The following is a 27149-nucleotide window of genomic DNA, read 5'->3' on the forward strand; positions in this document are numbered from 1 at the left end:
ATAATATGCCAATGACACAACAAGCTGAAAGCAAAGAGTAGCATTACTGTAACACTTCTATGGAATCTGTGATAGTGTGCACACTGGTTATGGATTTGGGCTGTTGCATTACATGCTGGTTTTATTAAGCACTGCATTTTCTTGAAGAACAGTCCCAATGTCCCCACTAAGAAATGGTTTCCAAGAGCAACTCGGCATCGGCACAACATACGTGAGAGCAGCGATGGAAAAAAGTACCAAGAGGGTGAGTAAAATGTATGTGTATGTGAAACAACCATCCCACAAAGATGTTTGGCTACCTACAATAAAATAAATCACCAGCTCTTAACACCAGTGCTGTCTAACAGTAAACTAACCCACACAAAGTTACTTAATTCCAAATGCCATCCAGTCCCTTAGAATCCAAGCTGTTTAAATAATACACTTAATTCAACAACTGAAAATTCCAATCAGGACACCAAGTCTTGCCCACACATTCCAAAATTCCTTGCCCTTATCAGGTAATTTTTTTACCTTATTACCTAATAATTAATATTTTCCAACATGACTTTAAAAAATCAGTCCACGTACTCAACTTATAGTTACTGAAGAAATGTTTTTCCATTCAGGATTTCTGTTTCCCCAAGTTATTCCCTGACACAGTTGGAAATGCTGAGGAGAACAATGTCAGATTTCCAGGAGAGGGACTCTGCACACACCTGAGTTCAGTGCAAAGACACACAGAACCACCAGTACAAATCCACCTCTGCACAAGTGCAGCATTTAAGCCCCAGCTGCTCTCCTGACTCTCTGTAACTTGGTACATTTAGAACATGGACTCGGCTGGGCAAAGGCAACAACATAAAACAGCACTTTTTTGTTGGTTTTTTTTAATTGTCTGACTTTAGGTTTTTTGGTTGGGTGGGGTTTGTTTCAGCAGTCAGCAGAAGTTCAAAAGGACTGCATTTCTTCCCAGGGGTTTATAATGATAGCCTTTGCTGCCAGTTTGGATTTCAGGCAGTGAAGCAACGTGCGCTTTCAGAGTTTCCAGCATGCCCCAGCACCGTGGAGCTGCAGGAGATGGGCAGGCCTGTCCCAGCCCAGGGATAACCCACCCTGGCACTGCAGGGACCCTCTGGATCAGGAATCCTCACCCAGCTCCTGTGGCCATGACTTAGCCTGGAGAAACCCAAACTGCTGCAGCAGAATAAAACAACTGCCACAAAATCCTCTTCCAGGCTGGAAGATGCCAGTTCTGGCTCTTCTTCTCAGTATATGGATCATTCTTTTGCCCTCTAATATTTTTTTGCATTCAGGCACAGGTGAAATAAATGCTACCAATTTTTTCACATCTACATAAAATTCTGCAAAAGGGAGCCATAGTTCCCATAAAATGTCTCTAAACATGTTTTAGCAAGGGACAATAGGTGAAAGTAAGCAGAAAACACATTACCCATCCTTTCATTCAAACACTCAGATGCCTTGGGGTAATTCAAAGGAATAAGAGCACTGTACAGCAACTGTAATTTCTACATTTTCTCTTATGAATTATAAAATGTATAACCCTATGAAATGTCAATCAGTACTTTAATGTACCAGTTTCAATAAGCATCAACACTACACGGTAACAAGTGGGATGTCTGGATTCATGAGAAGTCACTGTGGAAAGTGTGAACTCAAGTATTTGCAATCCCTTCAAAATAACAAAGTAAAGAATAATTTAATAATTAAGTGATTAAAGATAATTATGGTATCTGGAATTATTTAAGATACAGGGCTATGAGGTGATGTTTATTTTCAGTCTGTGAAAATATTAAATGAGGATCCATTGAATAATATTATATGGTTTTAATCAACTCACAAAATGATTTTGTCTTTTACTACAAGAAGAAAATTTAAACAGAAAAACATTTTAAATCTCATTTTTATTTCAGAAATGAACCTTCCTAAAATTGAAATACTAGTCCCATTCACATAGTTAAAAATGACTTCACATATTACCTGTCCCTGACACGCCAGTCTCCACAGCACAAATCACTTCTTTGGCCAACTAGCTGAGAACTCTAAACTAATTCATCTGCATAACACAAATGTTAGATTTTGCAAATTTTTTTTTATTATTTTGTATACAGATGGCTGCCAGAAAAACTCACAAAACCTTCTTTTGGAAAACCAAACTACTTGAAAAAAATCTTTTGATTTACACATTTAAGTAAAAGTTTGTAATTCAGTAACTTAATTGAGTGACTCGAGCCTTTCTGAAGACACTGTTCAGAAGTCCTTCCCTTCAGGATCAGAGGGAAGTACCAGAACTATCATCATGCAAGAAACAGTGTTATATTTTCCTTAGCTGGAGCTTTACCACAAGTTTCAAAAATCATGAAATGATTGGTTGGGCCTATTTGAATCTTCACATACAAACCCCATTTTTGACATGGGCATAATGCTGTAGTAGCTTAAAACATGCCTGAAATTCAGCATAACCCAGAGGACATTAAGACAACATTTCCTTTTAACCACTTTTTTTTTAAATAGTTGGGATTTTTCTGTAATTTAAATAGATTGCTGACATTGTAGTAACATTACCTTAGAGACTGTTTGGAAATAAATTCGAAAATTAAATCAAGATCATCAGATTAAGATCAGAAAGAGAACAAACCTTTTTCTGTAGCTGCAACCTGAAACTAAGTTAATAACATTTAAATTCAAAAGCTACAATCTTAGATAATGGGAGGTTGAGCCCAAAGCGCCCTTCCTTCAAGTTTTACCACTGGATGTGAACAGAGAGCATGCCAATGCTGGCAGATGGAGCAGTGTGTGTTCTGAAAGCCCTGCACACTGACATTACTGACACACCAGGCTGAGGGCAGCAATGAAAGGGGCCAGGAGCCAACTCACAGCTCCCATCCTGACCACAGACCCACAGGAGAGGCACCAATCCCAAACATCACCCTCTGGGGCCTCGTGACTTTTCCTCCTGCAGGAAGGAAAACATGGGTCCTCCAAAGGAAAAATAAAACAACTGAAAATGCCTCCTCCTGTAGGAACACCTCGATCCTCCATCCAAGCTGAGTCCACTTTAAACAGGATCCTGGGGAGGAAAACCCCGGGAACAGGAGCCATCTATACTATACTCCCTCCTTCCTTTTCTATACTGTTTTTAAAGAGGATCTGGGCAGCACCTCTTTGCCTGTGTTACATAATGACCCCACTACAGCCTCCCAGATCAGCCACTCTGGTTTTACAAGCTGGGCTTAAGCAAAGCAGAATCAAACACATTCAAGAAAGGGATAAAGCAAATAAGTTCCCCCCACAATAAGATGCAAGATGATAAAATGCAAAAACACTGAACACCAAGACATATCCTACCTCTGAAAAGGACAGCGAAGTCAACATTACAAGTGGATTCAAACAGCACAATTTAGGGTAGGAGACAGCTAAAATTTACTTTCCTCAGAAGCAGTTCATCAATTCTGGCTCCTGTTGATTTTCCAGAGTGGGAGTTGAAAAACCAACATCTCCTACTCTACCATCCTGAGGATGAGCACAATCTTGCACCTCTTAGGCACAGGATCTTCCAGCACCCACAAAAATCCTATCTACCACATTTAATCTTTCATTCTGAATAGGAGGGAAAAAAAAGAAAAACTCCAGAGTCTGGTGTCCCATCCACAGTATATGCCAAACCTTGAAACAGCTAAAAGCTTCCAAGCCCTAGCATTAAATACTGTAAATAACATATTTAACCACAGAATATTTCAGGTTGTAGGGGACCTCTGAGGTCATATCGTTCAACTTCCCACTCAAAACACAGCCAGTTAAATGTTGATGAGGTTAATGTGCTCCATTCTTTCTTATATTGTATTGTATATATTCTTATATTTCTGGCAAGAAAACCAGAAAAATCTCCTTCTACAGGAGAAAGAAACAAATGGGTTGGCTCCCACAATACTAAATATGAAAACCTTATAAAGAAGGCACATTAGTGGGGAAAAAACTCCTGATGACCCAGTGACTGCTGATCCAAGACAAGCCACTGACTTTTTCTACAACTAATCCCCCCAACCTGTGCAGATGAAGTCAGTTGTGGAAAGTTACTTAAGAAAAAAACCTCAGTGAAGTATCTAAGTGTTACACTGCACTTTTTTAAATTATGCAAATTTACACAGAAGCATTTTCACAGGCCATTCAACACAGCAGCATCCCCAGCAGCCCTCTAGCTCCTGGATACTCCCTGGGAACTCCTAGAGCTTGTTTCTTTACAAATATTGGAAAATTTCATACATAAACAGTGCTTCCCCTCTGATTTTAACTGTGTTAATCTTTCAGGTCACCATACATAAGGGAGAGGCCAGGCTGAAAGCCCAAAGAGCAGCTCACTCTGGCATTCTTCCTGCCAGCCTGACATTCAAGCACTGGGGCACACACACAGAATGCCTTAAAAAGTCTCTACTAACTGAACTCCTTCCTCCTTTTCAGGGCAAGGCTACAGGGTCAAGCCAAAGTGATAAGTGCTCACTTTTCCATATTTTATGGTATGCTCAATGTGCCCTAAAGGAAGAGGGAGATCCTTTTCCCCTCTTCATTTCATTCTTTAGAAAGGAAGGACTCTCCAAAGTGAATAAAGAAATACGAAAAAACCAGACTGGTAATAAATAAGTCTCAACTTTTAAAGGTATATATCATTTACACTTTCCATAAAGTTGTGTTTATTTACAAACCTTAACTACAAAGTGAAAAACAATCTAGCTCATATTTTTGCCAAGTTTGACACATGGCCTATTGTAAGCCACAGCTATCCACAGGCCAACCCAGCAACTGGTCCTTTGTTCATGTGCTTATTTAAACACAGTGAAATGGGTCTACCTCATTAAAGAGGAGTTGGAATAAGCTCCAGCTGCAAGAGAGTGAGGTGGTCCTCATTTTTAAAACCAGCAGTGCCATTTGGGAGAAAAAGAGTAACAGGCAGCAAAGAAAAGTAATTCCCTTCAAGCAATTGAAATACCAGTTTTGAAGATAAAATAGTGCAAAACCCAAGGCCAGTAAAAAGAAACATTGTTTTCCTTTGAAGTTCACCACCAACTGGGGCAAGTGGCATGTTGCATTCCCCAGGCTTATGGGAAATTAGTTTCCTGTCGTGTCAGGAAAAAAATGCCATGGTCCCTCTGGAGCCCGTAATTACTGATGCATGTAAATTACACTTTATCAAAATACTTGATTAATGTTGCCTTGAAAGTCAAAACTGAATGGCCCACCTGAGCAGTGTCAGTCTAAGTGTGCTCCTGTCAGAGGAAGGACTGGTGGGAAGGAACACACTGGACCACAGTTGTGCATTTCCCAGTCTCATGGCAAACACCAGAACAGCCTCACTGAGATTCCTCGAGCTGAGTCGGTGCCCTCTGGGGCAGCACCCTCGTTTACACAGGGATGTGTCCTCCCAACAAAGCCAGCAAAGGACACAGATTTAGGGGTTTATTGCAGCCAGCCCAATGGCAATGCACCATCCCGGGATGGTGTTTCCAGTGCAGCCCTTGGCAGCCACACAAGCACTTCACACAGCAGGAGGAACACGAGGCCTCTGGAGCGAAGGAAGGGAAGTTGTTTAAGTGAAATACCTCCTATAGACCAGCAAGTTCCCGGGTCAAATAACACCAAGACACTGCAAAGGCTGCACTTCTGCAGAAAAAGTCCTAGTGAAAAACCTAGCACATCAGACCTGCTCCCAGTAAGGGATGCTAAGGTATGGGGTAAATCGAGCAACTATTGGGAAAAAGTAGTGCAGGATGGTACAAACTCAAGGTGAAAAAAGCAAAAAAATTCCATCCAGTGCTTTTGAAAACAAAGTCACTTTGCACATATGCTTGTTGTAAAGAAATCCGTTTGGGGCTCAGAGACTGAATGTTCCAGTGAACCCCCTTCACTCCCAGAAAGGACAGCGAGGCAGGGCTGACCTGGGATGATTATCAGAACTTACAGGGAGTTCTATTCCTGTGACTGTGTGGTAGGATACAAGACTGTTTCTCTCAACAAAAGAAACTAACTGTATAAGCATAATATTTGGTTTCATATCAGATGCCTTTCTTGTCAGCATTTTTCACAGTTCACCGAGCACTGATATTGTACCATGCACGGAAACCATTCAAAACATTAAACTTAACATTCCTTCATAGATCAATAGGAATGGAGTAAATTCATATCAGCTGTTTCCTGAAGAAAACATTTCATAGATATCTTTAGCAACAGCCCATCAGGGAGTTTAACAGAGCAAAGCAAAAGGCAGGTACTTAATTTCAAATATGCTTCAGTCAATTTTCTCAATAGTATTTGCATTTCCATTGTAGAAAATCTCAATATTCAACGGTGGCAATTACTGTACATTTGAATAATCTCACCAAGTTCCAAAGTATTATATAAAGGAAACATTAAAAATCAGCTCATGGACTTTGTATAACACAAGGTGCCACAACCTTTTGTTTTCAGTGTGTTACAATGAGTGAAGAAATAAAAGCAGTTCAAAGGCACACCTCGTACAACATCCTTGCCTTAGTCACGAGTGCAAGACGATAATAAACCACCCTTGCCAATCTATTCTCATAGCACCATAACATTTAATGACTTGGTTATTTTAATTTTGTTTCATGAATATTTTGTACCCTTGTAAGTTTTACAGTGCAGCCTGCACTTGGGACACGGAGCTGCGTCAGGCTCCAGAGCAAATCCCCCCGGTTCAGCTCGGCGCTGACCCTTCTGACAGGCACACACACGCCTCGGGCTACAATCCCATGGCTCTCTCAACTGCAGGGACTGGAATCAAAATGAAATCCTGGATCATTTATGACTGTATTTCAAAAGCAAACATAGTGCATTTAAAAGTAATAGCAGCTTTCATTTTGGAGACCTTTAAGTGTCTGAAATACTTTAAACAGGCATGGTCTATTACCCCTGTGAAACACATGGAAAAGCTCCAGAAAGCCTGACTTAAGCTTCCCATTTTACACATTGCAGATTTCAAGAAGAAAACCAAATGATAATTAAAACAAGGAAGTATTTGGCCTTGCATCATGTTACCCACCCTTAACTCATGGGGCACTCTGACTGTACAATAAATCTCCGTAGGTAAAGCAGGGTTTTGCTGCCATGAAACAACCAGGAGAGCTGAAGCCAGAAAACCCATAATGGGAAATGGCCTTTTCTTTGTGAAGACACTGATGAAAATCAAGGCTTCATCTGCAGCACTTGCAATTTAACCCTCATTAGTGTCTCTACACCAATGATCATGTCCCCTACTTCTATTATCTACACACACTAAAAAATTCTCATTATCTGCAACATATTTCCAAAGTATTTGAAAGGACTTTTACAAGATGATCAATGTAAACTCATCTTTGGCCTCAGGATGACAGTCTATTATGGAAAGCAGCAGAAATATTTACATTATCATTATGATATTTTTCCTGTTGCGTAGATGAGATGTCTGCACTTCGGGTCATCAGTTCAATCTGTTCCTACATTCACTTTGTGTGAGCAAACTGCCTCAGTGTGAAATAATGCCAAATGTATTCTAATCGCCTGTTCACCAAAAAGAAAAGAGAGTTATATTCACTCTGCATTGTCTCCTAGTTGCAGTAATGGCAATTTACAAGTGAATTTCCCACTGCTCATTCTAACCAGGGACAAGACTCCAGCAGCTCAGAAGCACTGAACACTCAGGAAAACACTTTTCAGCTCCTTTCAGAGCACAGCCAAAGGGGAAAGGCAAAAAAAACACTCACATATGGACTAACTGATTGAAAGGAAGTTTTCAAACAAGAAAAGCAATATCCATACAGCAATACACTGTGTGCAAGTAACCATGATGTGCTGACATTTGCTGACTAGCTCTAATGGCAAGGCCAAAAAGCCACATTAACAAAGCAAATGCAGTAAATCTGACCCTGACAAACTTAGAGCTGCACAGACTACCAGGGTTATCCAGTTTCCGGAAAAGAAACTGCCTATAAACCATCAGGTCAGAATCCCTCAGTAACAATATACCTGTGATATAACCTAATTAATCTCCAGCTGCAACCTCCACAGCCACTCAATCCTCTGTCAAGCTTGAAAGCAGCCCCTGAGTGCCACAGACAAATCCACCCTGCTGAGGCCACCGGCAGCAGCAGCTCCCCGGCCCTGCCACCACCACAAATCGAGCACCAGGAGCCAGAACCCAGCACTGCAGGGAGCTACAGAGCTTGGACTGCTGCTCACAGGAGCAAGAGAGCCCAGATTCTGAAGACTAATGTAAGAAAACAGCAAGCCAACAATGCCCACCCACAACTGCTGTGTTTTGAGACCTCTGTAACAGCTCTCAGTCATGTGGAAGCCCTCATAAGCAGAAGCTGAGTCACTGCGTTTTTCTCCCCATTTAAATTTGTCACTCTGAAGACAGAAGTTGAAGGTGGTTAATAAGGACACATGTCAGAGCTGGCAGAGCACACACAGCCACCCTCAGAACCCCCGTGTGCAGCCCTCTGGGTGGTGACTGACCATGGAGTCCCCATCCAGCTGGCCTTGCTGGGACTCACTCAGGGCAGCAGAAGAGTCTGCAGAAGTTCACAACAGCCTAATTTTGCTAAGCACCTCCAGGATGTGCTGGCTAGGGAGAAAAGAATGAACTCTGATGGGAATTAATGCCTAATTGTGAGTACATACTGAATTTATCAGTATTCCTTGTTTGATGCTAAGAATAAGGTAAATTTTAAGAGACATCAGAAACTATTTACAAGAGCTCTGTTGATGCAAATCATGGACTAGGCTTAGTAAGTTCACAAGGCTACTATTGGTGTTAGCATTTTCCAGTTCAGGATTGCTTTGAGCAGCCAGTTACAGTATTTTTTATGTGCTATCTCCAAGCCATGTGATTTGAAACTAGAATATATCCAAGAGTACTTTAAAAACCCCAACATTCAGGAAAATGGACACCCAGCAGCATGGCTAAGGCTACCAAATAATTATCAAATAATTAATTGGCAAATTAATCCCACTGATTTGGAGCCTCCTGGTTTCTTGAGCTGAATATCAATGAAAAGATGTCACTCTTCAAAGAGCAGAGGAAAAAACATTGGAAATGCAAGGCAGTAGCTACTCAGCTAACAGAGTAAAACAACTTATTTCCAAAGCAGATTTCTGCTAATCTACATGTGTGGCATTTCTTCTGGAAATATATAATCCTTTGCCACAAACTCCCTTAAATAGCTTTGTAATAAGATGACCTGATCACAGAAGTTGGCAATAGAAACCTCCTTAGAAAGAAGACGCCACTAAAACCCAGCAGTAATTTTCACAAAAAACACCCTTTCTTCCCTAGTCGTGCCTATTTCCCCTAAGAGGGGAAACAAGACATCTGCACACTATCATTTCAAATAACCAATTTCACACAGAGGAAAAAGCAGCACTGAGGAGGAAGCTTTGTGGCTTTTCAACATGGTTGCCTTTGCTTTTTGTTTATTTATTATTTGTCCTCAAATAATAATAATTTAAAAAAATCTTTTATTATATTTTTAATTATTCTTCTGCACTAATTTAGACAGAAAAAGATCCTTAGACTCTTCAAATAAAATTGGTGTGTACTTGTATTTAAAAAAAAAAAGAGGCTACATTCATTATTTACCAGCAGAGCCCAAAAGAAGATCTAGAATGACTTCAGCTTGATAAACGGTGTAAATGTCACCCAGCTATCTGCAGCACAAGCCTCTGACCTAATGCACATCTTTCCCAAGCCAGAAGTGCACCCCAGAGACCAGCAAACACTTACTGTAATTATTTACTGTCTTCTGAAAAGACCTGCTGTGATCTATACACAGTAAAACTACAATTATTGGATGTGGATAAAACCACAAAAACACCCCGTTACAAGCCCATGCTCTTTTGTCATGGCAACACCGTAACTCAAACCCCTGCAACAATTGAATTGTCAGGATCCTGCTTTAATGGGAAATGATAATGGAGCTCTAAGGCAGCAGTTTGGGAGAGCTTGCTTTCTAGAAAGAGAGCAAGCAGTGAAATAAAGAGGACACTAAGAAAATTTATGATCGGGTTGCTTTTCCAAGCACAGCTTCTAATGACATCCACAAGATGAAAGAGTCTGAATTTGACCAGGAGTCACGGTTTGACGCTTTGAGCTGGCTGAGGATGGGGCTGGGAAGGAGGGTTTGCAAGTGACACTTCTCAGAGGGCTTTCAGCAGCAAATCCTGGGCAAATCACAGCCATGTGCAACCCCCTGGCTACCATAAACATCTGAGCTGCACAGGCACTCAGAGGAAAGCAGATCCTGGGAAAATCTAACATACACTGCACTTGTCCAGTTCCAGGCAGGAGCCACTAACTCACCTGGGCCAACACCTGCCTGTCACACAGGGGAGGTGAGAACACCTTCATGTTTGTGTTTAACCAGGGCAGCTTCTTAAGTAAAGCACTAACTAAATAGTTCCAGCTACTCATACCAGGAATTATCCAAGGAAACTACTTACACAAAATCAAACACACACACTGCACACACATTGGTATCATAAGGAAGTGCACAAGTCAAGAAAAGAGATGGCAAATAGCAATTTCTAAAAATACAACATTGCCCTACTGTGATTTAATTGTCAATAAAGTTAATATCCCGGAGTCATGTCTGTTTACCCATGACAGTCACTGGTGAGGGAGCTCTCCCTGCTCTTATCTCACCCCACAAGCCTTTCATTATATTTTCTCTCCCTGTCCAGCTGAAAAGAGCAGTGACAGAGCAGCTTTGGGCACCAGTGTCCAGCCAGGGTCAGCCCAGCACACCACCTCAGCATCTCTGTGATTCTGCTAAAACTGAATATTGCCTCTTTTTAAGGCTACTCACAGAATTTGAGTTGTTTGCTGCAAGTACTTACTCACTATTTTACCCATCTATCAATCAACTTTCAAAATACTCCACTAGACAAGAAATAAGCATCCCACTGATCCAGCTCTGACAAACCTCACAGTTCTACAAATACTTGCACAATGTTAACAACAAGCAACTTGTTACAGAATGGCTGTTCCCGACACTGAGAGGAAATGCCATTTTAATAAAACAACTTGCCTACAATATCTCCATTCTGCTGATTGTGCTACTGCAGCCTGCTTTAGAAATAACTATAAATGAATATGATAAAACATTGGGACACCATGACTAGAAAATTTAAACACAAAGACACTGTGCACACACAGCCACAGACCCAAATTGTCTCTGTTCAGGATCACAGTGCTCTGCTCCCACACTAAGACACTCAGTTTTGGAATAAAATCTAGATTCTGATACTACTCTAAAAAGTAAACAAATTCATTTCAGAGTCTAATGGATGCTTCCACTCTTCTGATATTTGGGTATCAGATTTCAGTATCTAAGATTCCAGAGCCTGGTTTGCTCAGTCAAGTGACAACTAAGACAGTTCATTAAAAGTAAAGAGACCCAACAAATGGCCCATGGCTATAAATTTGGTAGAGGTATTAATTCTCACTGCAAGACTTGAGTTTAGAGCACTTCTTAGAGGTTTTTTTCACACACACAAAGGAGCTTGACCATGACTACTTAGCAGCTAGCCTGAGGTATAGAGGCTTCAACAGTGAAACAAATATATTCTTACATGACAGGGTGTTTGAGGGCAAATGGGTTTTTTTCCCCTTTTGTCGTGTTTTCAAAGATAAATAAGTATCTCACAGACCACTAGCATATTTGTTTTTTAGTGAAAAGCAGATGCACTACAATCATTTTATACACCAGCTTTGCACACAGAGGAAACAGGATTCCTGCAGGCACAAATCTTTGCTTACAAACTTTGTGGGTAAATTTCCCAAGTTGTTTTGGATATTAGAAAATAATTGCCTTAGAATCAAAACCTGGTTTTATAGCTGTTAAATTACATGTTTCATTTTATTATACTTTTTCTGTGCATTTCAGCATCTGTATTAAAAATACCTGTTCCTTTATGGATAGATAATAATAAATATCTGAAACTACCAAAAAAAAAATCTTTCATGCTTTTATGTCTCAATTCATTAAAAATGTCTTTTCCTTGATTCCGTTTCCTCATTAAAAGTGCCTGCATTTTGAATTATTAGATAATTATCCCAGATAAAACAGTTCAGAAGGTTTAAAACCTTGGGCAGTGAAGGCAACAGAGCAATGAGAAACATGTCCACTAAAAAGTACAATCAAGGGTTCATTCACCATCCAACTTAAACTTAAAACCCTTATCTAAACCAAAGCAAACAAAATCCATGAGTCTCAAAGCCACTCTTTCTAGAAGAAAAGGCTCAAAGCCTTATGAGAAACTCGTTTTGTGGGACGCCTCACATTCCATTTAAGGTTTATTTCACTATATATATTCCTGCTTGTAATATCAACCAGATGTGACAACGAAGCCTAACCAGCCCTGTAAAAGATACAAGGATATCCTGAAGCTCAGAATCTAGGAAAGGCTTGGAGAAAAAAGGCAAAGGTACCTGGAGTTGAAGTAAAGGTTGAGGATGCAGTTATAATCTGAGAAGCGTTCTAAATTTAACTTCATTAGTTATCAGAAGGTGGATTTCAGTGGAAATGCACCGTGCATGACCTGGTGACACACATGGAATCCATCAGGGACAACAGCACTGCTGTCCCAAACCATGTGCACATGGAACAGCCCGAGAACCCCCAGGTTTGTCCTGCAGCTTTTCAAGCACATCATCGACAACAAACCATGTCCTACGTCCTGATGCCCAGCAGCAGCAAAGCTGAAGAGATTCTGCTGATACCGACCTGCAGAAACAATTTGGTTCCTCCAGTAAAGTCCCAGGTTTCAGCCTGGCTGACAGAACACTGAGAAAAGCCCTGAGTTGATTTTTCAGCCTTTAGCTACTCCTGAAACATTAACAGGTCTTCCCCAAAACCCTCCAGCACACAAAATTCCCACATGTTTAAGAAGATCAGTCACTCCATCTCCACCAAATTCTATTCATGATAAAAAATTCTCTTCATGATAATAAAAATTTCAAACTCTCATCAAGCTACCAAACTTAGAATGCTATCTTTCTATTTAGCTTTACCTTAAAAAAGAAAAAAAAGTCGAGCTCATACCTTCCTTCACAAAGCCATGGACTGTTACACTCACTGCATGCCTGCTGGAGAGTGAAGAAGCACAGAATTCATCTCTATTTCTCTCACAGACAAGTCTATGAGCTCTTCATTCCAAGGAATAAAACCCAAATCTTACATTTTGGACATACTGCCCAGAAATATTTAGTTGTTGAAAATTTTGCATTGTTTGAGCTGTAGCAAGCTTACACAATTAAAATACTCAATTCTGGACTTTCTGCTTTATGAGGATTATAACTATTAAGAAGAAAATAATGGAGTAACATCTGAGTAACTCTGAGTCGAGAGTTGGAAAATATGGCAGCAGAAGTAATATAGCTATACCATGGAAAATTTAAATTAAGACCAGCATTATCTACACTTTTTAATGTTCATTTAAATTCACTCCTCGTAAATTCCACAGAATCTACCTCACCCCTGCATCAGCCTGTCTTACCAATTTTTGTTTCACTGCTTTTATGCCCTTTCATCACTTTCTCAGCTCTGCTTTCTTCTGGAGAGGCTGGGTCAGAGCAGCTGCAGAGAGGAATGCAGGCACCACTGCCCTGCCACTCGAGCGTCTGAGCCAGTTGTGAGCAGAGGGGCACTGCTGGATTTCAGACAAGTCAGAACAGAAGCAAGAAAGAACAGCTCTGAATCTACCAGCAGTGGGACCAAGACAGTAACAGGAAACAATAGAGAGCAGCCATATATGTGTGTGTGTGCGTTTTTACAAATTCTAGCAGGAACCAAATTTTTCATTCTTATCCCATGACAGAAAAACACGCAACCAAACTACACTTGGAACTGTAACAGTTCACTTGAGCTAAGATTTATTTGCTTATAATACACACTCTATTTATATAACACTTGTATCTTCAAAAGAAAAAGCAAGTTTCTTCTGACAAACAGTGTTAAAGTGATCTATCTAACGCACTGTTAAACAGTAAGCAAGACTGAATGAATGTCAGTGAATAAAGACAAATGTTCCGACAGCATCCGTTGGGAGGCATTACAGAACACAGCATTCAGATTAATCATTCCATTGTATGTAACTTTATTACAATCTTTATATTCTAAAAGCAAAATTATTGCCCTTGCTGTTAAGGGCTATAATGTATCATGATTACATGACCAACTGAAAAATACACTCTGTGGTACTGAAAAGGCTCCGCTACTTTCACTTCATTTCTTTGTGCGAGGTTCCTGAGCACGGATGCACGCAAGTTATCAACACAGACAACATTCCACTGAAACCACAAATTACCAGAGAGTTCCTCTTATCATATCCAGGTGCAATGAGACCACTCACAGAGCAATTTTCAACATGTGAAACTGGAATTTGTAGAGATACAGGTAAACTCTATAAAAGCTTTTCTCTTGAAAGCATCTCATATCCTTAGACAACTAACCCATGTGAAGCAACTCTTCTAAGAAATACATACAACTGGAACCTTCCAGAAACCAGATAAAGGTATCTCCAACTATGTGCCAGCTCACACTTTATATTCAAGAGGTGTTTCAAGATGCAAAATTTCAAAATCTAATGCAAAGAACATTAGGAAATGCAACCAAACTACACAGCTCAAGCAAATCCATTGAGCAAATATATCCCAGTCATGATAAAGTCTTCAAAAGTCATGACAAAGCTTGCAAAACACATCCAACAAAGATTTTTCCAAGCATATATTAATACTAAAAGACAGCTATAGCTTATAATTTTTTAATACTTTTTAAATCTGCAGAATAATGGCATTGACTTACTTGTACAGTTTTTCATGAACAAGTTTGGACAACACCAAACGTTCACTACAGAATTTCTCTAAATTATCAGTATCACTTACTGCACAACACTGTTCAGCTTGCCTCTTTTAAGCATAAACCAAGACCCTACTACTTATATGATTCCAAAAGAAACCTGTACTATTACCATGTGGTTTGTATTTCCACAGGAAGAAAAATTTACTGCACTGCCTAAATGGTTTGTTTGGTTGCACACAGATGTATTAAAACAATTACAGAAACTCCACATTAATGGAGAACTTTTTCAGCCACCTTGTAGTAACTTTATAATTTCACTAACCAAATCATGAGTCTTGGTATCTAATGTTCCATAAAAAAACTCAAACATTAAAAGAACAGTTTTACCAAATTTCAAAAAGCCAGTCTGGATCATGAGTTTGGCAAGATCCAGAAAATTATTTCAAACAGCTTTTGACTATTCCTTTAAAAAGGCAGATGAGTCTTTTCTTGATTGTAACTATGCAGGCACCTGCTCATCCATTTTATTTGTACACACTTTTTAAAATAAATATAGATATTTTGTAAATCACCCAGTTATTGTTCTGCCACCACCCACTCCCTTCTCCCACCAAAAAGAAATAATGCCAAGTTCATAATATCCTTATCTTGCTGTTGAAATGAGCCTTGATGCCATCTGAACATTTTATAACAGTTTTTATATTTCAAGGAACAAAATTGTTTACCTCTCCATAATTTCTCCTCTTCCTGCCTGACGAGGCAGCAGCCACAACTTTGCTGGTCTATCTGGCAAAGCCTTGGCTTAGTTAAAAACGTAATTTTCCAAACTAAAGAAGTTATAACTACCTCCTTTTTTTAAAAATAAGTATATGCAATCTCTTTTTGTGGACATCCAGACTGAACCAAATATGTGAACCTGACACTTTCCATGGTTGCTGGAGCTCTACATAAGGAGTTCAAAATAAGTCACCTTGACATCATCCTGGTGAATATATGAGGAACAGAAAAAAATTTGTGGTTTCTCTTCCCTCTGATATTTATGCTCTACCAAATTACAACTACACACAAGCAAGCATAACACGTTCCCTAAAAAACCCTTACTAACTAGCAGTTTAATATCACAAAAATTAAACTTCACACCACAGTCAAAACACAAACATGTGAATCTGCACAATAAGGAACATCAAATAGAAACACACCACAGAGAAAGAAATCAGATTATACTTACAGCCTAGTTAACTTCTGTGTGTTCTGAAAAAGCAGCTCGGGAAGGACTTGCAATTTATTCTTGTTCAGACGCCTAAACAGTTCCAATTAGAATAAAAAAAAATAGATTAGATTATCTTCCAATTTAAGAAGTTTATTCTCTTATGCATAAACACATGAAGCTCCCATTGCACTAAACCTCACGTTATGAACTTGCCATTGGATGCCTTGTGGCACTTTATTCATGCAGGAGCCAAACTGTGTCATTTGTAGAGCAGCTGCCCACATCCATGAGGTGAGGAGTCAAGGGACAGTCACCACGAAGTTTCAATGTGGATGAGTACACAAATACAATTTTTACATTTTCCTCTGGATGCCTACTGACAGAGGAATATATTCAGCTTACACTGCTTTAAGAACAGCTACTGGCAGGAATCTGGATTTTCATTCTCCTTCAAAAAATGTAGGCACAGGAAATTCAGTAACTTGACCAATAAATATTATTCCCAGATTAGCTATTATTTCTGTAGTATACATAATTTCTTTTTTTAAAGAATTTTCTTGAAACTTCACTTGGAAAACCTGAGCACTGTTGTAGAAAATATGAACATATGGGTAACCAGATGACTACACGGTGATTTGAAATAGAATATTAGTCCTGAAGATTCTTCCAGGAACATTTTAGAGAACAGATTAGTGTTTATACATTAGTCCCTTTTACTCACTCACTATATGAGTTTTACTCTGATGACAACTTGCCAGTTTTTAGAAAACAACCATTTCCAAGCTATTCCAGCCCAGTAACTATAAAAAGCATGAGCCTCCTCTCCATAAAACGTGTGACAGCCCTGCAAAATCTAAAAGCAGTTCTGCTTGTAAGACACAGTCTTGTTCTTCAATCCTTTTTCTGCTGTCTTGCTGACAATAAAACCAGTCACCTGTTCTCACAGTCCTAATGAATGCTATTTGCATAATGAGTTGACCTGGACTAATTACATACAAGCCCACTGCCATAAAGGGGAAGCTGACTTATCCTGTAAATTCATATAGGAGCCTGGCTTTGTGCCCCCTTTGTTCCCAATCTACCTTCCAGGTTCACTTTGATAGCAGATCTATTTTTTCTGAAGTTTTGATCTCCAAAGACACCTGGAACTTTTACAAACCTACTGCTACTTAGCACTGAATATCTGGTTTCCAGTTTTCTTGCACACTGAGAAATTTCACTATCAGAATTCAAGAATTTTTGGAATTGAAAGGCCTTCCTGAGATCAAACTAACATTGTGGGGTTTCATATGGCAGAGTTTTCACATGGCCACCATATGAACATGTCTCACAAGATAAAGGAGTGATGGAGGAGAGGGGAATTTTAACTTCTCTTCCTGACACCTAGAACAGATCAAAGGCTGGAAGCTTGCAGAGCCTGAGCACTGTGCATTACACACACCACGTGATTACCAATATTTGTGTCTGCTGAAGTTATTTCCTACAGCTTTTACCAACTACTCAATGACATTTTTGAGATAAATGAACAAAACAGCAAATGAAACTTGAAAGAATAGGAGAGATGCTAGTTGTGCATTTGAGAAAATACATGGGAAGGTTTTAAACTGGATTTCCTTACACCTGCGTGACATTTCACAATTTTGTACCTAAGTAAACTTAATTTTGTTTAATTCAAGGTTGATAGCAATGTGCTACTTAGCCCTCATCAAATTCATTACTTCAGTTAAGCATGTTTATCTGTTAGAACAACAGGATGAAACAAAAAAAAAAAAAAAAAGACTTATACAGGGCTTAGCACTCCTCAGCTCCATCCTCCTTCACCAAGACTACCACTAGTCATTGAGAAACACTGAACAAAATCAAGTTATTTATCATTCAAAATGAAAGTGTGCCAGTGAAATGCATTACACATGGTGCCAAGTGTTTATTCCTGTGTCTGATTATCATTTCAGATCTCACAATCTACACATAATTATGCACTGTCAACTCAAAGTCATCTGACTCATCTCAAAGCAACATCCCAGGAATACATTTTAAGAATATTCTTTTCTCTACTTGCAAGTATTGCACAAATGCTGAGCTTATTCTTATTGTTCTAAGCCAAAGAAACTAATCAAAATCAGATTAAAGTTCTAGAACAGGTGGTTTCACACCAACAAGCAGAAAATATATGTAGTAACAAGAACTCAAATTTCCAGGTCAGCAAAACACAAACAACTCAGAAGGGAAAAAAAAAACCTAACATCAAAGTTTTTTCTCTAGTTTACTATCAAATTAATCCAGAAGATTAAACATTTTAAATTATTTACTATTTTTTGTATGGGCCAACACTCTCCTACCTGCGATAGCAAAAGGACCAAGTTCTCAGCTGCCCTTTTTAACTGTCCAAAGCATTTTAAGATTTCAACCTGACATTCCCCTTCATATTAATTTTCTTTCAAACATTATATGAAGTCAAGTCCACACAAGGACACTTGCAAAGCTCACATTGTGACCTGCTCTTCACTAGCACTAAACATTTTGTATGGGTCTAAATGTACTTAATATTTTAATATGATATTGTTCTAAATGAAGTTCTTTTTACACTGCAGCAGAAAGCAAACTGAATCCATGTATCAAGGCCAAGAACTCAATGATGTTCTGCCTTTGCTTTAACTTATGTGAACTTGATTTTCAAACTCCCCCAGCAGAGTGGAAGTGCTCCTGCACAGATACCATCCTCCAGAAGCTTCAGGTGAGCTTTATTTCTGCCACAAACCAGAGCTTGCAGCTCTCTAAGGCCAGGTTATGTTACTAATTGATAACAAAGCAAATTAATGCAACAACAAACACTTGAAGAGTCCATGGCTGTCCATGTCTCGTTTCAAGCTATGGGACTCTCCAAACGACCTTCCACCACTTCCCAAGACTTATTTCAAGTTGAAACTTCCACCAAAAGTCATTTTGTTCCTAGTTTGATTCTCAGGGGGACTAAGGGAATGAACAGAGGTTGTTTCTGTTGAACATCACCTACTGTATTATAACTTCTACTGCAATACTTACTGAAATATAAGACTAGATCACCTCGTAGAAACTTAGACATACTTGATGTAGGATTCATTTAACATGCTCGTATTTATTATGTGCCAGAAAACCACCAATAGCCTAGGAAAAAATCCCAATTACACCTCTTATTTCTCTTCCTGGGTTTGAGAGAAAGGCCATTAAAGAAAGTCCTCAATACAGAAGTATCAAAGTACCAGACAGGATGTTTTTAAATTCCAGAAAAGAGAAAGAGATGTGTTTAAAGACTATTTAATGAAAAGACCAAATGTTCGAAATGGTCATTTATAAGCACTGTTTCCTCTGGTTTGACAAAGAAGTGCCAAACACGGATGAATTGCAGTGGAACAGTTCCTAACACATCATTTGACAAGAACTGGAGTTTATCCTCACCTATCAGTATCAGTTCTAGGACAGAGTGGGAAACTTCCAGTGCAAACATCAGGAATGCCAGCACAGGGATGTAGCTGTTCCTCGGGAGAGGAGAAAAGCACAGGCTGGGCACATTGAGGGATCTGTTGGGCTGCAGCCCCTTCCCACACCAAAAGATCCTATGAGAGGAACAAAAATGCCCCCTGCTTGCCTAGACCTATTACCATCCCATTACTGCATAAATCTTAATCCTGTCAGCTGTCCAATTTTAATTACAGCAGTACTTTTGATTTCATAACAAATACCTTGGAAATGGTGAAGCCATATAGCAGTGAAATAAAAAGGGTCTGCAAAAAGTTCATAAACAAAGTGAGCCAGACTCTTGTAAAATGATGCTGTGGACCTTGTTCCTGGGACTGTGCTTTATTAAAAAATATAGATACCCCTGATTTTAAATTAGGGACTTAAAATAGAAATAACATCAGGAAATACCTCGAATATGAATTTAAATCCAAGCCAGTTTTGCAGCTGTAACTAGCTACATCATGGAGGAATGACAGGGCAGCTTGGTGAATCTGAACAGTAGACTACAAAAAAAAAAAAAAATCATCACATTAAATCCCTGGGACTGTTCAGACTGGGAATACCACCTGGGACGCAGCACAAAAATAAACCCTTGGAATTGGCCTCTTCCCTCAGGCTGGAATCACATCAGCCCTGCAGCCAGGACGTGTGTGCACACAGCAGCATCCACCACCCAGCCCCGAGGTACACCCAGGGGCAGGGAGGAATCTGGGGCACAGAGCCAGCCAAGATCTGGTCCACATTATTTCACCTGGGACTGCTGGATGGGAATGCAGCTGCTCAGCCTCCAATGTATTTTGAACTGGATGCTTTACAGCTAATAAGACCTGCAAAGTATTCCTGGAATTCGGAGCACTGGGCAGAATGATGCATAATCATCTAATGCCACGGAACAGATTAGCTCCAGTGCTGGATCAGAAGCAGCTCTGGATGTGCACAGCATGGAGTCCAGACTAATAAAGCCTCCTGGAAGCTGAAGAACTGTGCAGAGAGGCTCTCCAGGAGTCCTATCAGCTCTGGCAATACCTGCATTGAGTCAAATTTATTAACTCTGATTAGACACATGCTGGTTGTACAGTCAACAATCTCCTTACACTGCAGCTCCCTCCAACTTCCAGACTACTTTAACCACTGCTATGCACAGGAAATAGAACTTGGCATATTCTGTGTTGTTAGTCTGCTCCTCAAGCCCCCATAAGTGACCCAAAAGAGTTGGCCATGCACCAACTGCACACAAAGTCCTCGATGTATAAGGAAAGGGTCTCCAGGAGTCCATCCACCACCTCCAAGGCAGGCATGGAGCTCACCACACCAGAACACTGCTCTCTCACGAGGCTCAGATGCACCCTGGTTCTGCTGGAAGATGTTTAGGGAGCTGTACAGGATAAAAGCTAAAAGCCCGTACTTCCATCTGCAGGAATTCAGTGCAAAAGTCCAATACTGCTACTCCTGAAACTATTATCAATCACTGGCACATGCTTAATAATGGCTGCTTACTAATTCTTAATACTGGATGTTGACATCTATTCTCACATAAAATTAGTACATAAATGTCTGGTCTTCACAGCTTTATCATGTCACAAACTGCATTTTCTGTCTTTATTACTCAAATGGCCTAAAATGCAGACTTACAGAATGTGTGACCTTTCTAAGTCCATACATAAAATGCTGTCCCCTGGCTTATTATGTTTTCTTTAGAGCAGTCCCATACAGCATCAAACACACTGTTCCAACACAGGACAAACACTTCCTCTCACCTCCCAAAAATATTTTGCTCATATATATAAAAAAGTGCCAGTTTCTCCCCTTCCTCCCTCAGCCTGCTGCCCAACTGGGGGTTCCTATGTCCTGAAGGCAAAGGGATAGAGGGAAACAACCTCTGTGTCAATCACAGAATATCAAGGGCCCTTAGAAAAACAATGGAGAGGTTATTAACTGTGAAATTCCTACTTTCCTGGCTCCAACCAGGCTAATCATATTCCTTCCTCTGTCTGAAGCTGGGATAGGAGAGAAACTTAACTATTAAGATTCCCCTGATTATTCAAACACAGAGTAAAAACACAACCATTGAAGCCTGGAAAGTAACAGTGCTACCAGACTAGAGGAAGATTGAAGATGTTTATCAGAATCATTCTCTGAAACAAATGGAGCAAAAGACTTACACCTTACACAGTTTACTTTAATATTAATTATAATTTTGCTTTATTCATTTTCTTGTCTTCTGGATAACTTCTGTGTGAGTAAAAAACCCTCAGTATTGGGAGGAAAAAATTCAGTTTGCTCTCAAGGCAGAGGTCATGTTTTCCTGGAGGAGACACTTTCTATGGGTACTGATTTCAGCTGCAGCCCTCATGCTCACACCATTGGAAGGGTCACATCCAATTCTGGTTCTGTTGTCTCATGGAGCTCCACTCACAATATGAGCAAAGAGGAGCTAAATTTAATCTCTATTGAAGGCATGATCAGCATAGATGGAAAAGAACAAAGTGCATATGGAAGCAGAACTAGAACATTGCTCAACTTGCAGCTATTTTAATCTTTTTTCAAGAAGAATTTAACCATATTCTTTGCTACTGCAAATTGAAGGAGAACACATTCCAACAATCCTGCAGTGTTACACCCCTTCCATGCAGAACATCCCTTCCTCCTCAGGGCTAATATGGCCAGGGCAAGGCTTTAGAAGGTTCAGAAGAAATTCAGGATTCAGAAGTCAAATAAACAGGTAAAAGAACATCTAAAATATCAGATTTATGCGTTTCTTATACAATTAGTTTGGAAATCTGTAAAAGCTTCAGTGCAATCACAATCCTTGACTTCTCATTCCTTTCCATACAAGGTGTACAAGCAATGGGCCTTGAGAAGCAACATTAACAGATCATACTGAATAAAATTGTATCCAGTGTTTTCAGACAGAGCATTTTCAGCTTCATGCTTTGTTCTCACAGCTGCAAGACAGTTTTACTTTGAGTAAGAAACAAATCAGAGAAAAGCCAAACCCCCTCTTCTGCAGAGCTACAGTGAGCAGATGCCCACTCACACCACAAGAAGTTTCCTTCTTCAAAGTCCCTTCAAAGGGACACTGGCCTGCTTCCCATGGACTATGGAATCAATATAAAAGCCCAATAGAAAAGCAATGCAGGCATTATTTAGCCAAACTTGGCAAACTGTGCAATTTTCCAATGCAATTTGATCTCTCATTATGCCACTGACTCTGTTCGAAAATTTTGAATACCATAACATCAGTTACTTCAGGCAAGCTGCAAATATTCAAGGCCAGAGTAGAAATCACCAAATTTACATGGCTGTGGGGGAAAAAGCAAAGGACCTGGCTCTGCTAGACAATATCACAGCAAAAATCTCTTCTGTACATCTTTGGGTTTTGTTTAAAATATCTTGCAATACTACACTAACTAATATTACTGAACACATTCCACCCAGAAATTTAAGCTGTTACACAGGCTCTGACTTACACAGTCAGTTTCATTATTGTCTCTAAACAGAACAATTATCTGGTTTTAACCCCATGAATGTGTGTGATACCCATCAGCTTCCAAATCCTGTCTGCCTTTCTACTGAGTATTGACAGCTTTGACCACAATCAAAGTACTTCATTATCTGTCATGAAATAAGTAGCACTCAGTTCCTTTCCACCCAAGTTCAACAACTTTCAAGTTTGATTTAATATCTATATTCACATTGCTGCCTATCACAGAGCTCATTCTCCAACAGAAAAATCAAAACTACACTGCTTTTAAATGTTTTTAATGGGTAGCTTTAAAGGAGCAGTCCTGCTATCTCAGCCTTTAATATCCAGAAATTACCCAAGTAATTGTGGGTTCACTCCCCAGCTTGGCCATTTATTTTATTTCACACTCAAAACATCTGGGTCTCACTTTTGACAATAAGCAAGGTCCCCTTTTCTGCTTTGCTGTTAAGAGCTCTATGGCATCATCCTTGGAGATGTGGCTTGGGGAACATGATGCAGTTGAAGTTCCTACAAGTAACTTTAAGGAAGAAGTGGTTACATTACAAGCTTGGGCAGAACCAATAAGCAATAAAAATGACTTAATGCATCAAAGACTCAAAGAGAAAGACAGGAGTTACTGAACTCCAAGGAGCAATTAAGTTTCTCCTTGGAAGCACTGGCTTGGGAAAGCAGTAACAGGAGCAGAGCCAATTGCCTTCAATGGTTTCACCAGAAAATCCTATTAGAGTCAAGAAATACTTTGTGATCATTAATGTAACTTCTCCTTTGCTTCATATCACTTCCTCTTTGTAAGGAAAAACAGTCAAGATGCGGCACCCAGTAAAAAAAGTCAACCTTATCCATTACCTTCTGTCATCACCTCTTTATATTACTGCCCTAGGAAATAAAGCCAGACGATATATAATGGAATTTCAGTAAGGGCACTACGAGGAAGCCCAGGACAACCATATTACAGGATTATGGTGTGGGAGAAATGAACTTCTTTATCCACGTGACGTGTTACTTCAGAAGCTTTTCCAAAAAACTGGGAGAGATACCACTGCAAGTTGCTAAGGGACCATTTTTTGAAGGAAAACTGTTTATAATAGTTATAACTTTGAGATCCCTTATTACAGACTTGGCGGGCTGGGTGGTCCTGGTTCACATTTTCAAAGCTGTCAGAAGTAATAACCTTTATTACCAACTTCTCATTAGACTGAGAAAGATTATCTATCCTCTCTCAGAAGTGCAGAGTACATGTCTGTGCATTTCAGCAGCACAGGAACTGTGGCTCTGTAACACTTTACAGCTTTCAATCTTAGAATCCATCTTTTCCTTTTTTTTCCTAAGTATCTCCTCATGTGAAAAAAATCTGATATTAGGATGGAGGATGGACCTACACAGATGGTCTCTGGCTAGGAATAAACCAGTAATACTGGCAAGGAAAGCATGAGGAACAGGTTTAAATTTCAATGTTTTCCCTAAGACAACATGAAAAAACAAAAACGTCCTAACAACATTCCCACGACCATTCTAAACAGCAATCAATGCCCTAAAGTGATACAGAAATGGACAGAAACCTTAGTAACAACCTAAGTGAAGATGAGAATAGAGACTCTTAAATGTCAGAGTATTTATTAATGACAATAGAAAATCCTTTAAATTCAAAAGAGGCAAGCAGAGGTGTATGCCCCGTCTCTTAACTCAGTAGCAGGTTTATAGAACTACCAAGTTACATACATGCAGGATGGAAGCTCATACCTGTCTGCAGAAGACTTTAATGTACAAGAATTAACAATTTCTTTCAACTGTCATTCAAAGAAGCCAAAAAAGCTTGATCCATAAACCCTCAAGCAGAGATGGTCTCTGATGAAGCTGCTTCTCAGTTTCTGCAAAGCTTTTAGAAAGTTCTCCAATTTCAAATCTGAAAAAATTAGGAACTCACACTTTGTAACTTCAAAACACTCATACAGAATGATAAAAAACAGGGGTCACTTTTTCATTACTCCACTGACTATTGTGAAAAGAACAGGACTTTATCCAAGGAACTTAATCTATTAGAGTACCCTTAAATATCCATCACTTTTAATATTTCATCAATTTTTGTAAAAACAGTAAAATAGACATGGTTAAGCTACTTTTTACACCAGTGTGTAATCTCTCCAGGTCAGGGCTAAAAGTCTATGAAGAAAGGAAAAAGTAAATTTTAGCATTCACATCTCCAAGCCATGCTGCCCCTGTTGACACGCCTTAAAAGTTTATATTAATCAAACAATTTCCCAAAGTCAGAAATTGCTGGGAACAATTAGGAATAAAACTTGCCAGTACAACAATTATTGCAATTTTTAGCAGAAGAAACAGAACCCTGTTCCTGTTTGATCTGTTTGAATAAGGCAATACCAGCCCTGCTCCCCACACCGTCCATATATAGTAAGGAATGCTCAGGGCACTGTGGTGCTCCTTCTCCCAGGGATCTGTGCCAAGCAGAACCAGTAAAAAAAGGAAGATTTGCAGGATCATCTCCTGCTGAAATCAAACTGGATGCTCAAAAAAGGGTCCATCCTCCAAAGCCAATGGAGTGACTGTAAGGAAATGAGGAGGTGGCACAAAGAGCACACTGCACACCCGAGTCCAATCTGACAACCAAAAAGCCAATACCAATAAGGTATTGCCTTATTCCAACAGATCCAACAGGAACAGCTCTCGACTGCTCTATCAGCAGTGGGAATTACCTAAGGCAACTCAGCCAAAGGACATCATCTCCTGAGGAAGCCACAAAGGTAACCAGCCTTTAAAAATCCACTTTGTAGAAAAGCTGAGAGCACCCAGTTTCTGTGATAATTACTCTGATCTACTTCCACTTTCCCAGAAGGTTTTCAAATGCAGGGGTGAGATGTTCTAAAGTGTTTCAGTACCCAGGAGTTCCCATTTCTCTCTTGTTTTCCCTGAATACTACAGGACATCTATTCCACTCAGAGTTACCTAATACAAGTATGAAAATGTATGTGGTATGTCCATAACATCTGCATGAACCCTGAAATCCTCTCTTCTTTCTGGGATCCTCATACTGGAACATCTTGACACAAGCAGAAAGATCTAGAGAAGAAATTATCTCCAAAGAACTGAGAACATGACACTAATATGACATTAACTATAAGCCAACATGCATTGGTTTGTCCTGTTCCATGTGGAAGGAAGGTGCAGACTGAGGGGAGCTCCAGTTCAACAGACACTGCTAAAATGGAGCTGAGCCAGAGGAAAAGCAAAGTCAAGACTGTACTGCTCTGATCCATGACAGAGAGGCTTCAAGACCTACATATTCATATGTTCTCCAAGAACAAAAGGAGGTTAAGTACTTTGAATCCATCATCGTTTCGCTCAGGAGCAGGATTATTTAAGAATCGCTGTGCTTGACAGCATGAAATTCAGCCAACACTTATGGTATTTCTGGGATGGCAAGCAGCATAATCCTTCTAATAAGAGGAAGCTCAAAGAAGCAAAACCCTTTTGATTAAATTACTTAAGCTAAATAAAGTTCACCCACATAATTCCAGACCACTGATGCAGCAGTCCTTACCCAACAGTAACACAGACACTTAAGCATTTCCTACAGATCTGGAAGAAATGACTGCTAAATCCTGAAGTGTTTTGCTTAAACAAATACCCTCATAAATCTTCATCAAGTATAAAAAAACCTGCTAAAATCAAACAAACAAGCCACAGAAAAGAATAATGTTTTAAAGCTCTGATGTAATGTCCAGTGCTGATCAGCTATTCCAACTGAATTATGGCTTCACTGCAGTGGAAGTGTCCTTATTCCACTTGCTTTGTAACCACTGCTTTCAGAAGCTTAAGAATCCTGTGGTTACAGAACCTCTTGTCTACATAAATGAGACCCAAATTTGTTTTTCCATGAGTTCTTGTGGGTCAGTGACCTATTACAAAAACGTTTTTGATGAAATCAGGTTCATTTATTTTCATGTTGTTAAAATAAACTTCTTTGTTTTGTGGCCCTGGTCAGAAGTACTAATGCAAACCAAACCCTCTCACTGAAGCATTGCATCCTGCTCCTTGCTACTGCCCTCAGCCTCTCCTGCACTTTTCCTGTGTTTGGACTCCTCCTGTG

General features: G+C 39.7%; 1 protein-coding gene across 4 annotated transcripts in view; it reads right to left on the reverse strand.

Annotated features, from left to right (window-relative positions):
- The window catches only part of SLIT3 (slit guidance ligand 3), a 521085-nt gene that overhangs the window by 410397 nt on the left and 83539 nt on the right, over positions 1-27149 (reverse strand). For all 4 annotated transcript variants that reach the window (XM_069029271.1, XM_069029274.1, XM_069029272.1 and 1 more), the window contains exon 5: positions 16078-16149. In XM_069029271.1, coding sequence (XP_068885372.1) covers positions 16078-16149 — 72 coding nt within the window. The remainder of the gene's footprint in view (positions 1-16077; positions 16150-27149) is intronic.

Source organism: Aphelocoma coerulescens, chromosome 13 (assembly GCF_041296385.1).
Source record: "Aphelocoma coerulescens isolate FSJ_1873_10779 chromosome 13, UR_Acoe_1.0, whole genome shotgun sequence".
Taxonomy (NCBI): Eukaryota; Metazoa; Chordata; class Aves; order Passeriformes; family Corvidae; genus Aphelocoma; species Aphelocoma coerulescens.